This window comes from Mustela nivalis, assembly GCF_964662115.1.
Source record: "Mustela nivalis genome assembly, chromosome: 3".
NCBI classification, from domain to species: domain Eukaryota; kingdom Metazoa; phylum Chordata; class Mammalia; order Carnivora; family Mustelidae; genus Mustela; species Mustela nivalis.
In genome coordinates, this window is record NC_139022.1 from 129763080 (window position 1) to 129780694 (window position 17615).

At 34.9% G+C, this 17615-nt stretch overlaps 1 protein-coding gene across 5 annotated transcripts in view; it reads left to right on the forward strand.

Annotated features, from left to right (window-relative positions):
- GABRB2 (gamma-aminobutyric acid type A receptor subunit beta2) overlaps window positions 1-17615 on the forward strand; it is a 243787-nt gene that overhangs the window by 192856 nt on the left and 33316 nt on the right. For 4 of the 5 annotated variants that reach the window (XM_082724355.1, XM_082724354.1, XM_082724357.1 and 1 more), the window contains 4 exons: window positions 1296-1433; window positions 3309-3461; window positions 6788-7032; window positions 11728-11841. In XM_082724355.1, the coding sequence (XP_082580481.1) occupies window positions 1296-1433; window positions 3309-3461; window positions 6788-7032; window positions 11728-11841 (650 nt within the window). The remainder of the gene's footprint in view (window positions 1-1295; window positions 1434-3308; window positions 3462-6787; window positions 7033-11727; window positions 11842-17615) is intronic. The other variant, XM_082724358.1, reaches the window with a different exon arrangement.

Here is a 17615-nt window from a genome sequence, read left to right on the forward strand (position 1 = left end):
GGACAGATACTTTAGTTCTTAAGATTGGAGAGAGACTATTAATGGGGTAGATTAAGGGAGAATGAAAAGAATCTTTGTACTGTGCCATTCACTTTATACCTGGACTTCCCTTTAAAATTATGAATAATTTACTTTTAAATCAAAGTTTCATAGAAGAAAGACATTCTCTAACAAAGTGAATGGCTCCAAATGAGATCATGCTAATAAAAATGTTGGTGGTGTATGATCTATTAAATTTTCGAAATTTTGATTATAGTATCTGTCCTGCCTACCTCCTAGACTTTCAACTCTCTGCATGCAAAATTTCTTTGGAGGAGTAAATATGATATACAATATAATTTATGCTTCACAGGAGGGATCTTGAGGGAGTGGGTATATTGTTTATAAATATTAATGTTTACTGGATTTCATTGCATGCTTCCCTATATTGCTATTTGTAATCTAATATGTGCCTATTCATTGCAGTTACATATATGCTTAGTCATTAAGATATGTGTGCTTATTCTACTCTGCCTCATGAATTGAAAGTATCATTAAAACAGAGAGCATGTTTTTATTATGCAGAGCTCTAGCCCCAGTAACTTTGTACTGATGGACGTAGTAGGTGCTCAATAAATAACTGTTGAATGAGTAGAAACATGCCTTCTAAATGCAATGTGTGTTTATAGTGCACACAATACATCTGTATTTACACCTTAAAACTATAGAATTACTGAGGTTATTGGGAGGGGGTATTTTTTGGAATTTAGATCTGCAGAATCAAATTTGGACATCATGTCTATGAATATTTAAAAAAAAGATGACTCACTTCTTTGTAATCACTACTCTTCTGATTTGAAACCAGATATATTGTAATTCAAAAATTTTATATGGGGAGTTTGAAGCATTCGGTACTGCACTGATAACTTAAATGATATTTTTCTCTGCTTTTGTCTTCACTTAAAGTACCATCCAGGGTCATGTAACAATGTGATAATGTTTGAAAAAATGAGATTCATAATCAGATGAACCAAGATGCAGTTTGGAACCATATACTATTTCCTACTTGCAAGCTGTTAATTTTACTAAACCTTTACAGCCACCAGTGAGCTTAGTTATATTCCTCTCAGGAGACTGTTGGGAAAACTAAATGTGATATAGTTCAGGTGCTTAGCGAGATACCCAATAGAGTAGCCTTTAGCTGTGGCTGTTACCATTAACATAGTTAATCTTTTAAACAAGTATTTTTTTCTGTTTTGTTTTGTTTGTTTTGTGTATCTGTATACGTGTGTGTATGTGTGTGATTTCTTTTACAGATGGATATACCACAGACGACATTGAGTTTTACTGGCGTGGGGATGATAACGCAGTAACAGGAGTAACAAAGATTGAACTTCCACAGTTCTCTATTGTGGATTACAAACTTATCACCAAGAAGGTCGTTTTTTCCACAGGTTTGTTTCAGGGAAGCGGGTTAAGGGAAAAGGGGCTTCCACATAATTTGCAAAAGAGTCTATTTATATCACAACTGGGCCCCAGGGAAAGATGATGACTAGAAGATTTAGATCTGCTGCAAACTTTCAGAACCCCATCATGCTTATTACTCATTTGGGAACCACACACTTTTTCCCCAGGAGCCACTCCCAACAAAGCTGAGGGGGTTAGTTCTACTCTGCTCATCTACCAAGAATGGACTAATGGTTAGAGACAGAACACAAGGAGAAATAAAGACCCAGGTCAGAGTTGTTTCCCCAACTTTATGCATTCTACAGTACTCCTCATAATCCTTTGAAAAATACTGGGAAGAGTCAAGTCAGGAAGAGAATTCCACATTTTCCTCAAAGGTTAAGAATTTCTTTATGTAACCTTACCTCTTGTTTTGGAGCTAAAAGCCCTTCCAGATGTTGAGATTATCCTGATGCTTTTCCAATGTTCCTCTTCCAGCATCGAGGCTTTAGGTTGTCAAATTTGGTTCCATCAGCACAAAATTTTAACAACAATAAAAAGCTCAGGAAAGTAATACTTTGCTACATACTCATTAACGGGGAAAAAAACAATAAACCCACACGAATATTTCTTTTTATGATTTCCCCAGGCACAGAAATAACTAGTACTGTAACTGTACATTTTAATCCTAAGGACTCAGGCACTTTCTTTCCTGCAAGCTACTTCAAGTAAGAGTTGTATGACTTCGTAAGAACACGAAGCTTCTAGCTTTAAAAAATAAACAACAGAAACTTTTCTTAAATTTGAGGTCCTCTGGATCCCTAATACTGTAGAAATGAATTCATACTTGAAATATTCTTACTTCAGTATTATGACACTTAATAGAGCCCAAGATGGCTAGATAGGCTTTCTTTCACTATTAGTAAGAATATCACTCCCCCCACACACTATTAATCAATGTGACTTTTTATATTCTAAGACTATGTTCAGTTACATATCTTTTTTATTTTTTAAAATATTTTATTTATCTATTTGTCACAGAGAGATCACAAGTAGGCAGAGAGGCAGGCAGAGAGAGAGGAGGAAGCAGGCTCCCTGCCGAGCAGAGAGCCCTATGCGGGGCTCGATCCCAGGACCCTGAGACCACTACACAAGCCGAAGGCAACCCACTGAACCACCCAGGCGCCCCTACATATCTTTTTTAAAGAGAAATTCCCCAGATCATCACAATAGAAGGACCTAGCTACAGGAATCTGATCCTTTAGTTTCGTCTCTTATAAATATCCTTTGAAACCAGTGATTCTCTGCTGTTCGATGGGTCAGAAATCCCTTTAGCACTCTGGTGGAATCAATGGAATTAGAAACAAGTGTGATCCATACATGTGAAAACCTTCACAGAACTTTAGGGAGTTGCTGTATACCTGAAGCCGTGTCATTGATCCCGGAATTACAGTGAATTCTGGGGCTTGGGAAGAAATTACTAAAATATGATCAGACTTTGCAGCCTTATTCTTACATACAAAACCAAAAAATCTTACAGGATAGCCTTGTTGAGAAACAGCTGAGGGGGAACAAAGGGGCTATACCAAACTATTTTATCTTCATAGTTGTAGAGAATGAGTGTCTTTGATCCAGTGCCGGAGGCTGAACAGGGAAGAGCTGGAATTCTTTTAATTACTCAGGAGTGTGGGTGTACTCAACACCGAGTGACTCTTGCTAATTAAAAGCCCGGTGTTCTCATACTACTTTTGCAGAAGAAAGTGCCCTTCACCAGGAGCTAAAATTGAATTTAAGAAAGATATACAAACTACTTATGGACCTTAAAGGGAAACTATCTATAAATATTGATTGATAATGATGACGTTCTAAAATTGCCTTTCTAGGTTCCTATCCCAGGTTGTCCCTCAGCTTTAAGCTTAAGAGAAACATTGGTTACTTTATTCTGCAAACATACATGCCTTCCATCCTGATCACTATCCTCTCCTGGGTGTCCTTCTGGATTAATTATGATGCATCAGCTGCAAGAGTGGCATTAGGTAGGCCATTTTCTAACTGCTTATGGAGCTTGACTCTGTGTGTCTACATGTGTGTGCTTGTGTGTGTGTATGTGCATGCACGTCCACTCACACATCCTTTCCTTACCCTGGTATTTATGATGCATGACAAGACTGGACTGTGCGCATTACAAGAATTTGGCTGTGAGACTTTGGGTTATCTGATTCAGCATTAAATCAATTAAATACAAATTAAAATTCTTTCATGTCAAATTTAGTTAACCATATAACAGTAAGTAATGAGATTATTCCCATCAATTTGATATTTTTATTGAAGCATAGTTCATGTAATACTACCTGATAATTGTTTAATTTGCATTGGTGCTTCCTTACCTGGAAAGAGCTCCCTTCCATCTTTTTTTTTTTTTAATCTCTCTGAGCTGAAGACAAGGAAATGTATTATGTAACTATCAGATAACTAAAAATACTTCTAAAGTCTTATTAAGATTTTGGAGTAGCATGGTAGAGGACAGAAGACAACAAAGTAAGATTGCTGGGAAATTATTCACAGCATCGTTTATCTTATGCTTGCTTTTTTTTCCCCCCTTATAACACCAGAGGAAGAGAATAAATTATATTTCATGAACATTTTTTATGGTACTAACTTCAGATATAGTAAATTATGATCTTTTACACAGTTTTTATTATTTCAATTTCTGACTAAGCCCTTTAAAATGTTGGGCTGTTAACTCCTCCACTGTGATATCCCAATCCAATCATCACTTCCTTAGAAAAGTCATTCATTTATTCATTCCACAAATATTTGTTGAACACCTACTATGTGCCAAGCATATTAGACACTAAAGATAAAGCAGCACTCTTCTGGAAGATACGGTAGCAGTAAAAAGACAATAAATTTATTTTGCTTATAATGTGTGAGCTATGTAATACAGTATGTCTATAGAGGGAAATACGCAAGGTAAGGGTTGGATATGCCAGAGGGTGCAGTTTACAATAATCATTGTAAACTCCATTCAGAAATTACCAATGAAACTAAGACTTCAAGGAGACAAACTCACTTAAATGTCTAGATGGGAATATTCTGGCCGACTACAAATGACCTGAGGTAGGAAAGTGCCAAGGATGTCAGCAAGGTGGCCAGTGAAGTGAAAGCAAGAGAGAGTTCAGGGGTCAAGATAATGTTGGAGAGAGGGAACTGCAAGATTATGAAGCAGTTCCAGGGTCATGATGAAAGTTTTGCTTTTATTCTGAATGAAATTAGAGAGTCACTGAGTGAAGACGTGACACGATTTGATTTCAGATTGAAAGGGATAACTCTGGCTGCTCTGTTAAGATTAGATTGTGGTGATTCAAGAACAGAAAGGAGAAGTAATGACCTCCTGGACTAGGTCTGGTGCCCTGTGATATATTCTCTTAAATACTAAAGAACTTCCTTTTGTAGACCAGTGCAGTTATAATTTATATTTATTTGGTTTGTGATGTCCTTTTTCTTCATGGTATTGAAAGATACATTGAAGAAAGGTCCATATCTAATTTTGCTTCCATTATACCTGTGATATCTCATACAATGAATGATTTTCAGTAAATATTTGCTGAATAAAGTAATGAATAGAATTTGTAAATATCCTCTTATTCCAAAGTGAAGAGTCTGATGTCATTTTTATGTTTATTACAGGAATAAAAAATTATTCACTTTTTAAAAGAAATTTGTAAAATGCCTTTTGATGTGAGTAATTTTTTCTTGGTCAGAAATATCTTAAAATAAGATTGAGATAAAAAGCAAAATCAGCACTGTCAGTTTTATGACATACATGTTGAACAGGGTACCCTGCAGTTGAAATAATGAAAAGATAAATGAAACTGGGAAGTGTTCAAAATGACTGATATTATAAAAAAGATACAAAAATTCTAAAATACCTAAAGCAAAAACAGAGTTTTTCTGGCCCTGCTCAGAATTAGATGGGCAAATTTATTTTTTCTATAGCTATTTTATGAGCATGTAGAAAACAATACAAAAATTATCTTTTTAGAGCAACAAAATTAAATCAGAGAACTTATACTTCCAAAAAATCATAGACAAGAAATTTAACTCCGCTTTCTGAGTCAGAAAGATCCCTATTCAAATGTTGATCATACAATTCCCATCTGTGTGATCTTGATCTCTGGGCTCTATTTTTACATCATTATTTTGCTGCAAAACTGGACCTTGCCATACTCAGGACTTTGGACTCCCAGTGCTTTTACCCAGCATACCTTCCAATTGTAGAGGGAAACTACTCTTCACTCTTGGTGATGACCACTCAGTGGAATGAACAATTATAACCTGACCCAGTATGCCATGTCCCATAATCTTAAAATGCTTCTATGCTGTTTATTGTGCATTACGTGCCCAGCTGCCCAATCCAGAAACACAAGGGCTACACACTGACCTCTCTGTTATCCATCATTTCCAGCTTTGATGTTTTTATAGTCATTTGTCTGTATTATCTATATAATGCATTCACTCATTTCAGTACTATTGTGATTGTTTTAATTTATTTTCTCTGTATCACTTAGATAATTCTGAAAAACTAATAGCTGGTATTCTTCATTCCTGTCTTGTATGCTTTCCTTCTATCATTCACATGAGTAACAGAGTGATTGTCCTAAACACAATCTGTACCTTGCTTCCCTGCTTGAAGCTGGTCAATGGCCCCAACTCACCTTCGGTTTTAAGTTCAGACTCCCCAGTTAGGCTCTGTATATATGGCTCTCCATTATGCAGCATTACTTAATCTTCACTCTCCTCACCATGCTTCCCGTCATATCCTATAATGTACCCCATTCACTTCCTTGAAATGGTTTTGATAGACCATATTCTTTCTCCTCTACACACAAAACATACCTTTATAAAATCTCTCTCTACCACACCTTGAGCTCTAAATCCTTGATCGCTTGGGTATCTCCCACTCATCCTTCAGGACTCAGATCCAGAGTCTCCATCTCCTGACCTCTTCTGCTGCATCATGAGGCTCACCTAGGGTCTTCTCAATATCCTCAACATTCACCCTATACAGACGTCTGCTGTGGCATTTAATTCACATCTCTAGCCCCTCACCAGATATCTAACTGTAAATATAAAAATATAAATAAAGGAAAAGTTTCCAAGTGATTAATTTTACTATAAATTCATGATTTAAATGGCCTCCAGGGTCTATCACAGCACAGGTATATAATCAGTACCCAGAAAGTATTTTGTGGCATACATGAATGAGTGAAAGAGTACAATAAACCTTTGCAACTATGATGAAAACAGCAAGGAAGCAGGGATGTTATTCTTTTAACTCTGTCATTTTTTTTTTTTTCAGGAATTACAACTGTCCTTACAATGACCACGATCAATACCCACCTGCGGGAGACGCTCCCTAAAATCCCCTATGTGAAGGCCATTGACATGTACCTGATGGGGTGCTTTGTCTTTGTTTTCATGGCCCTTCTGGAATATGCTTTGGTCAACTACATCTTTTTTGGGAGGGGACCCCAACGCCAAAAGAAAGCAGCTGAGAAAGCTGCCAGTGCCAACAACGAGAAGATGCGCCTGGATGTCAACAAGGTAAATTCAGAGGGCAAGCCCTACTTGCTTCCTAAGCTTATAGAAGAACGCCAGCAATATAGGTTAATGGCCTTGTTTAATGAATGAGGAAAATGAGGCCCAGAGAAGAGAATGGGTAGTTTTTCCAAAATCATAAAATTAATTAGTGGTGGAGGCACAATTATGGCCCAGACTCATGATACAACATTTGGATACCCCTTACGTTAACAGTAGGGCTGCCCAAAGCATAGTCATCTAAGAACTACCCTTGTGACTTTTTCCATATATGAGTATAATGTGTACTATTATTTGTTTTATGTTTATTTACATTTGCTCCCTTTAAATAACGAACAAAGTAAATTTTATAGCACTTAAATCAGTATTACTTGCTGGAAGACAATCTTAAGTGAGAAATATGAAACTATGTTATTAAATTCTAGGCTATACTAGATGAAGACCCTGGGCCTGAGCCTATTCTTTGATTTGAAAGGGAGATAAATAAGTACAGAGATGTATTAAAGAGCCACCAGCAACAGATGAGGTCTTTTCTCTTTGAAGTCATCAGAGGATAGAAAGATAATGGAGGGGAGAAAGAATAATTTTCTCCCTCAGTGACAGATAATCACTTAATGCCTTGCACATGTACCACTTAAGATCACTGAAGCACATGACTGTAGGAGACTGCCAACTTGCTTAAGTTACACCTAGTCAAAGAACAATTTCCATGCAGTTGTAAACCCTGTTTAATCTTTAAGGCAATGGTTCTCAACCTTGGGTGCCAAACTGACTGACTGTGAGAGCATTAACAAATACTGAAGCCTGATTCCTTTCCCAGAAATTCTTATTTGAATGTACTAGAATATGGCTGGGCATCATAATTTTTAAAAATTCTTCAAATGTCATTCTAATTTGCAGTCAAGATTTAGAATCTCCCTTTTGAGGTTTTTGACATCAGTCCCAGTGGATCTGTCCCTTTTTACTACCCAAATGTGACTTCACCTGGCTTCCTTTATCTAACTCTCTGTATTAAACAGAATATTTATGTATGTGTTTAATATTTATATTTAATATAATTTATTTTTATAAATTTTTATAATTTACAAAGAATATTTATATATGTATTTTCCCATAGTCCAAATTTAAATCCTTCAAAATAGATTTAAAAAGGTCTATTTTAATATCTGCTGTAAATAGTGTTTATAGAGTAGTGTGCATATTGTTAAATTTAATAAATAGTTCACTGTGATGAAACCAGGAGAGTAATAATACTTTTAAACCATTTAGAATTATTAACCGTATCAATCATTATTTAATTGACATTTTAATATTTCTATCTTCAAGTGATTTCCAAGGATAGCACACCATAAATAATCTCTACAGTTGAATTTTATTTAGAACAAACCCAATGAAACCTTCTAACTCACTGTTTTTACATATCCATAGGTCTCATTTTTGGGAGGCAGGGGGCTATTCTCTAAGAGAAGACACTCCTTCTCTGGGAGATGATTTTTTAATAATGCATATTTTAAGTATGACCCTTGAAAGTTAATGAACCATGGGTCTCGAAAATTGTCAATTTCTTTACAGTGCCTGAGTTTTCACTTATTAGAATCTGTCAATAGGTTCCAACCTAGCATTATGGTTCTCTCAAGCTGTCAAATGAAAGAATACTTTATAAATCCATTTGATGATTTTTCTGATATAGTAGCATTAGTTAAATAAATAAATAAATAAATAAGTAAAACTATCTCATAGGACTGCATTTTGAAATGAATCTAAATCAATTGCCTAATGAAATGCTGACTTAATAAGATAACATCTGATCTCTTTTCACTTTCATCTACCCTATTTTTTTTATACCAATTTGCATTTAAATGATAAATTTAAAAGCCAGAGAGTGGCAGTTTTATAGCAAACTGAACCTGGAGAGCTTCAGAGTTTAAATTCAATGTACTGAGACCGAGATAAAGAATGGTTCACTGAGCAAATACCCCACAGTGGTGAAAAGCCCATCCTCTTGGCTGAAGTTGAACCCACAATTCCAAGCATAGAATATGAGAAAACAAAAAATATATCAGAGCTCTTCTAGTACGGTGGTTCTCAAAAAACAGGTGATTTTTTTCCCCCAGAGCATCTTTGGCCATGTGTGCAGATATTTTGGATCGTCAAAACTGGGAGGAGGGAACTGCTCCCAGTATCTAGAGAATAGAGACCAAGAATGCTCCAGACATCCTTCTGTGATTAAACAGCCTCCTCCTAACAAATAACTATCCAGCCCCAAATGTCGATGATGCTGATGTTAAACAACCCTGCTGTAGTCCAATCCTGTAGTGTCAAGCATAGGAAACTGAGGCCCAGAAAAATATAAGATGGTTGTCCTGATGCAAGTGGTTTCTCCACTATCTTCAATCAAGATGTGTAATGTCAAGACATCAGAAGTTATCATTAGCACAACGGTTCTGAACAAGTATTTTGTAGTCAGTTCCAGCATTTACCCTCCATTTACAGTTGTGTGACTATACATACTAAACAAACAAATAAGCAAGCAAGCCTCTCTGACCCTTCAGTTTCCTTATCCATAAAAATGGGGTTAATTCCTCTCTCATTAGTTATTATGAAGATTGTTCATGATAATATGTAGAGAGGATAACATAGTCCTCAATATATGGCAAACACTCTGTAAGTGATAAATAGTAATAAAATATTAAAATAATGTAAATAATAGGAATTATTACTTTTTAAAGTAAAATTTACAGTCTCCAGACATATAGCCAATGCTTGTTTGTGTATTTTACAGAGTAAATATCTAGCATATAAGGAGCAGTCCCATTCCTGAAAGAGAGTACTATCTACAGAGGAATGCTTCTTGTTAGAAGTTTTAAAGTCAATGCAAGGAAATAATTTTCAACACATATTAGCTATAAAATCTATAGCAAACCACCTGCAAACTTTATCATTTCTTAGGCCAGAATACTTAGAACCATCTTGATTTAATTAAAACAAAACAGTGACCAGCTCACATTCCATACTCCTCTATTTTTTTTTGTTTTGAAGCCAGCATGAAGGGTTAGAGATCTACTTGGGGCTCTGATTGCACATCACTTTCTTTTGTGTTGGCATCATGAATAATGCCACATCAAGAATGTCCCTTCTTTTCAACTGTAATTCTAATTTCTTTTTCTTTCTTTCTTTCTTTTTTTTTTTTTTTTTCCCCTAAAGCTGGGGCACAAATAATCAGTTAAGTATTGTTGGATGCTCTGGAAAAATCAGTCACTAGAAAAGGCATTGACCTTTTTAGCTTCCCTTGATGGTTTCCTAGAGACACAGACAGCTTGTCAGATCATCTAAAGTGATTTTTTTAAACTGTGCTCTGTCCTGAGGTCAGGGAGGGATGACTATGGGAAACCTAGCCAGGTGGGAGCCAACTGTTACTCAAGGACATACTTCCACATTTTTCCAATCTCTTCTCTGTACTGGTTTCCTGTACCCTTTTAATTTAACAAGAATATATGCAGCTCATAAAACAATTCTTATCTTGTCATTCAACTGATGCAAAAACTAAGGCTCTTAAGGAGAATAAAATACCCAAGGTTGCATAACAAAATTAATAAAATTTCTGAGACTCAATCTGGCTTTTCCAGTCTATCTGGCATACATTCTGCTATGCCAACAAGTACAAAAATGACATAAAATTTAAAAGCTGATTCCCCCTTAGTCCATATATTCAATTCAGTTAACTTCACCTAAAAAAACAAAATTTGTTTACAAACGAGAGTCCATAGCCAACAAACAGTATCACTTTCATTGTATCACTTTCATGTAACAAATTAGGTTCTAAAATACTAAGAATTTTAAATAAACCTCAAACCAAAAAGAAGTCTACATAATATTTTTTCCAAGTGTCTTCTGGAGTTGTTTAATTATATGTATATATACACATATATAATATATAATAGTAATATTATATATTAATGATAATAGTAAAATATATAATAAATAAAATAATAATAATATATATAAAGAGATTTATAATGTCTTATATATATAATCTCTACCCTAGTGTTAGGAGAGCCCTTCCTATTTTCCCTAGCATTCTTCTATTTTTGTGTGTATGTGTGTGTGTGTGTGTGTTTCCTTATAGAATTTGTTCTTGATTAATTTCACTTCCTTTTCTTGCTTGTGCCTTCAAGTTTTCGACTCTCCTTTCTTCCTTTAAGCTTTATGTTGTTCATTGTTTATTTTGTTGCCAATTACCAAATGTATGTATATTTGAGAATTTAGTTGCTCCTGCTGTTTCACCACCTTGACTCCTACAAATCTGAAAAGCCTCCAATACCTTAATTGCTTTGAGGGACCCATAACCACCAGTTTTCCAAATAAAGCCAAAAAGATCTCAATTTGGGGACTGTTCTTTATTCTGCTCTTATAGGTGTTGTGAGTCTCTGTGTTGCCTTTATCCATTGTTCTTAATTTTTTTGTTATGCAAAGCCACTAAAACCATTTAAATATATTCATTTCTAGTGTTTGGAATTAGTTTTTTTTTTTCTTTAAATGATATATTAAAAAAATACAGATAATTCAAAATCCTACTCTCTGTTAGCATCAGTCTTTCTAAAGACCAGTAGCATTTATCAATATCCAATTTACTTTAACCACAAATCCTAAACTACTGGCATCAGTCGACTTAATTAGCACATTCTCTACTTTGTTTTCCAGATTTTTTATAAAGATATTAAACAAAATGGGACCCAATATCGATCCTTGTGGGACCCAACTGGAAACCTCTCCCCAACTAGACGGACTACCAATTACGATTTCTCTCTGTATACGGTTAGATAGCCAGTTTTTAATCCATTTATTTGTATTTCTGTTGGAGCCAATTTGTTTAGCTCTTCCCTGTAAAATAATGTATGGGGTCTTTGCAGATAACCTATGGACTTATATCCACAGAGACTTGGAAATAACTTAAATGTTTTCATGAGACCCAAATGGGATTTTCCTGTTTGTTTGTTTTTGGGTTTTTTTTTTTTAATATAACTATAATGAGCTTCCATTCAGTCATTATTATTGTGCTAGAGAAAGAAACCAAGTGCCTCGTATTTTGAGATTCCTTTTCATTTGTGCTGAGAGACTAGAATATCATTATATACTGTGGCATTTCTTAGTTTTCTCGGTGGTTCTGTTGGTTAGTGGAATAGGTGGAGAATTATACATCCTTTCTATTGGTTGACTCAGAATTTAAGGACCTGTATTTTCTGGCCTAGATTATTAATTTATGCCTAGGGATGTTATGTTTGCATCAAGTCCTTGTTGCTTTATTGTTATATATTTTACAAATAACTATTACCTTGGTGGACTCGGCACTGTTATAATGATAGATAAAAGGCAATAATTAAGATTGTTTCTTGTTATACCCTGGACTTAAATGAATTCCAAAGAAAACCCTTCTTTTTTTTTTTTTTTTTTTTTTGGCTAATACTTATAGTTTAGTTCCTCATGTGTTTGCAATTCTTAATTGGCAAATTGTCATTCATATTACCCTCCATATTGGAGGAGGATGAGAATTGTCGCCATTCTACCTTATCATCCACAATTTATCCAAACTGCATTTTTAAAAAATTTCTATTTCTTGGTGAGGCAGTGAATGATAGTGAATGCCTGTAAGTCTTTCCTATGAGGACTTGATGCTTGATAGGCTGTTATTGTATCCTCTAAGTATCATGTTCTTCTCTAATTTTGCTGTTCTGACTCGTTTCCTTAATTCCAAATTTTTATTGTGTTTGGGGTGGGAGAAAGGTATAGTTTATCTATTGAATTACTACTCTGTTTTGGTGTTTTTAAACTGTCTTTTAACTTTATTACTTGTTGTGGTATGCATAGTAACAGAGTCTGATCAGTGGTGTTAGGTAGATTCAAGGAGAAGAGATATTTGAAATTTTGCCATCACTAAATTAGTCCTAGTCCCCTAAACATCCGGCCCCTACTGTGTCTGTTCTCTTAGGCAACTTCATTTGTGTTGTGCTGCTGCTGTTGTTTTTAACTCTAGCTACTCTTGTTGAAATTTAAGTAGACTGATTTGGTTGGGCAGTATTCTGGGTAGAATGCTAATCATTTAGAAAAGACACTTTGGACAGTTGGAATTCGGGTTTATAATGAAAACAATTGAAGAATGTTGTATTTTTCAAAACCAGAACCAAAGTATACTTCATGATTGTTCTAGTGACTTGGCAAAGTTATATGAAAATTTAGGAAAATCCTCAGATTGTGAGAATATTTTAAAGACAATTTGCCTCTTTGGTGCATTAAATTTTTCAGTTGATGACTTAAAAGAGTTGTTGATACTCTCTAATACCGATTTAGATCCTAATTTCCTAAGAACTCTTTCCCTATTTCATTAAACATTATGTTAAAGAGAATGTTCAATGATTTACATTGAAGTATGAATCTTAATGTCTTCTGCTTTTATGCTTTTTTGTTGGTGGTGGTTATGTCTTTATTCTGTTCTTTGAGTTCTCTTTTAAGTTCACATTTAGTGTATGAAATAAGGACTGGCATTGAAAACTTTGAATAATGAGCTAATAAATCTGTGACCTGTAAAAACATCAAAATGTATGTGACAATCCTCAGAGGCAATAGGGTCCGCTGGGAAAATGGTGGCTTTTAGAATCAGACTGAACTGGGTTTACATTCAGGCATGGTCTTTTATGAGCTATGTGACATTAGATATGTTTAACCTTTCCATCCTTCAGATTCCTCAACTGAAAACTAAACACTAATTTCTGCCTCATGGAGCTGCTGAGGGGGTTAAATAAGATAATTCTATAAAGGGCCTTATATAGTACCAGACAAAGGGCACTCAGTAAATAGTTATTATTCTGGAGAAGATAACAGAGAATGTATATCTTTCTCATTTTTTTCTTAGTTCTATTACTATATTTCTAATTATAAAGCTAATTTATGATTTTTTTAATGTATAAAAGACAATGAAAACTTCTGTACCTCCTCACCCAGGTATAATCATTGTTAACATTGCCTTTTATTCACATGACATACTTTTATTTAAAGAATTATGCTCTCCTATTTTGCATACTGCTATATTCCACTTCCTTTTTTGTACATTCAAGTATAAATATACATCATTTCTAGTAGCTACAAGATATTTTATTGATATATGTACCATAATTTATGTCATGAGCACTTATTGTTAGATATTTAAATTGTTTCCAAGTGGTTTTCCATTATAAATAACACTAAGCAGTCCATTGGTGACATGTTTGTACACCATTGATTCCTGATATATTGTTTAAAATGGAATTTCTGGGTAAAAAAGTATGTGCCTTGAAAATGGTGACACATTATTGCCAAGTTGTTCCATAGTAAAGTTCTGCTGTAGTTGACATACCTACTAGTACCATATGAGAATACGGCGGTACATACACACACACACACACACACACACACACATACATGATGTCACCCAGCCCTTAAAATGGCAGAGAGACAGAAAACTGATGCCTGTGTCCAACTGAAAAAGTGTTAAAGAAGTGAAGGTAGAAGAAACCAAAACCTACGCCCTCTCCATTCAAAAGCCATAGAGAGAAAAAAAAAAAAAAAGCCATAGAGAATAACATGGCAGTAGAAAAACAGAACAGAAACAATCGACACTCAACTCAAACTGAAACTCTACAGAGAGACAGAGATGCATCAGCAGAGCCAGTATTCATGCAAGAAGAATCCAGACAAATCCACCCAAGCTATGTTTGAGCAGATGGGGAGATCATTAGATGCGTCTAAGCAAAGAAACAGCATGGCAACTCTACAAGAAAACTATAAATTACTCTGTCTCTGTCTTCTCAGGTAGAGAGGGAAAGGAACTCAGGATGCTATAGACAGATAACAACCCTTACTGGAAAAAAATACTTCAGGATAAATTAAAATTTCTCTAACAAAAGTTTTTCTCACCAAAAATTGAAAGAGAATATGAAACAAAAGATCATGGATGGGATGATAAACAAGGTGTGCTAGGCGGTGATTAAAAAAAAAAAAAAAAAAAAAAAAAAAGAAGGCAAAAGTGAAGACAAAGCAATCTTCTTAGAAAATAGTAAACAGTGATGGGGCGCCTGGGTGGCTCAGTGGGTTAAGCCGCTGCCTTCGGCTCAGGTCATGATCTCAGAGTCCTGGGATCGAGCTCCGCATCGGGCTCTCTGCTCAGCAGAGAGCCTGCTTCCCTCTCTCTCTCTGCCTGCCTCTCCATCTACTTGGGATTTCTCTCTGTCAAATAAATAAATAAAATCTTTAAAAAAAAAAAAAAAGAAAATAGTAAACAGTGAGAAAGAGAGTAAGTGTGGCAAAAAAAACAATGCAGTGACACAGAGTTCAGATTGTAGAAAATTGTGCCAAATGGAGAGAAGAGAGATGCAGAGAGAAAAACCACTTAGAAAAAGACATAATAAATATGTAAAACAGGTAGGAGATTAAACATGCAGAATCATGTTGTTAGTATAGAATGGAATAAAATGGAATAGGAAAAATCTGATGTCAATAATTATAATAATAAGGAATACTTATTGAATAACTTTTCTGTTTTTAGACACTTTACATATATTACAACATGACATAGTTCTTATTATTATCCTTTGTTGTAGTAATTATAATTTTGCAGATGACGAACTGAGACCCAGAGAGTGTAATTAACTTGCTTAAGGTTAGACAGCTAAGAAATGGTTGAACAGAAAATATGACTACAGACTACACTCTTAACTAAAATGCTAGACACTATATATTTATACATATCTGTGATGAAATTAATCGGTAAGCCATAAGGATATACTGGGTTCCAAGGTTAAAAATTATAATCTCATTACCACCTTGTTATATCCTTCTGACATTACTAAACTTCCAGTCAGAAATAATAGCTTATTTCTAAGGAAGGAAAAAAAAAGTTAAGACTCAAACTACTCTATAGTAATATTAAATTTTGTAAAATAGTGGAAAAATGTTATAGGGCTCTGAGGAGAAAAGAATAAACTAAGAATATTATTGTTGATAGATAAAGGCAAAAGCAAATAAACTATCCTCAGTATTCAAGATTTAGTAAATAGAGCATCCACGAAACCTTATTTAAAAAGCGTAATAAAAAAAGTCTAGCTCTGGGGCACCTGGGTAGCTCATTGGGTTAAAGCTTCTGCTTCTGGCTCAGGTCATCTCAGGGTCCTGGGATTGAGCCCCGCATTGGACTCTCTGCTCAGCAGGGAGCCTGTTTCCCCCTCTATCTGTCTGCCTCTCTGCCTACTTATGAACTCTCTCTCTTTCTGTGTCAAATAAATACATAAAATCTTAAAAAAAAAAAAAAGTCTAGCTCCAATTAAAGGTAGTCCAAGTAAGGAACCTTAGAACAGGAAAAGCCAGTGTGCTAGCATTCAGAACTAAAGACGGCATGTCAATCTAAAGCTATATAGCTTTAAAAATTAGAGCTATAGAGTGAAAGATAATTCAGTTATTTAAAAAAACTAAATACTAAATATTATATAAAAAGAATAAATCAGGATGTATATTCTTGAAGAGGGATAAAGTGTTGTTTCCTAATTCATAGCGAGGACTCGACATTTATTCTTTAGGGCTTATGAATCAAGAAGTTGAAGATTAAGGATGTTTAAAATTAACATAGCTACAATTACTACAATTACTACAATGGTGTTTCTTGAAGGGTGCACTATAGACCGCCTACATTAGGGTCATCTGGGGTGCTTGCTTAAAAAGTAGATTCCAGGGGCACCTGGGTGGCTCAGTGGGTTAACCCTCTGCCTTGGGCTCAGGTCATGATCTCAGGATCCTGGGATCAAGCCCCATATCAGGCTCTCTGCTCAGCAGGGAGCTTGCTTCCCCCTCTCTGCCTGCCTCTCTGCCCACTTGTGATATCTCTCTCTCTCTCTCTTTGTCAAATAAATAAATAAAATCTTTAAAAAAAAGTAGATTCCACTTTATTTATGAGATATCATAAATCACACTTTTTAGTGGGACAGCTGAGAAATCCGCATTTTATCTCCCAGATTTGTCGCATCCACTGAAACATGAAAGTTTAAGGATTGGGATCCATGTGATGAACTGACAATTCATCGTATACAAACCTCAGATAATAGGAAGGAAATAAAGAAAAATGAAGGTAAGGTAGCTAAGGCTAGATGTCAGAAAAAAGGATAAGGACAATTTAAAAGGAAATTTAAAGAATAAATTAAGACAATAGAATTAAGACCAAGCTTGTCTTAACTGCTATATATAACTAGAGCACCTAATCAGTTTACCTATCAGAAGAGTAAGATTGCTAGATTAAATTAAGCAACTAAACCCAACAAAATGTTATTTATTAGAGACACCTCTAAAGTAAAGGTATTGAGAAATATTCTTTGTAAAGTCACAGGCAAAAACAATTGAGGCAAATACAAATACAAATCAGGATAACTGAGGATTGGATATTATTACTTTTTCATAGTATTAATATTAGGACTATAGTATTAATATTAGAACTATTATTACATTATAATAAGGAGGTAAAAAATATCAACTGAGGGATATTTTATAATAATTGCAATCCAAAATAAAAGTGT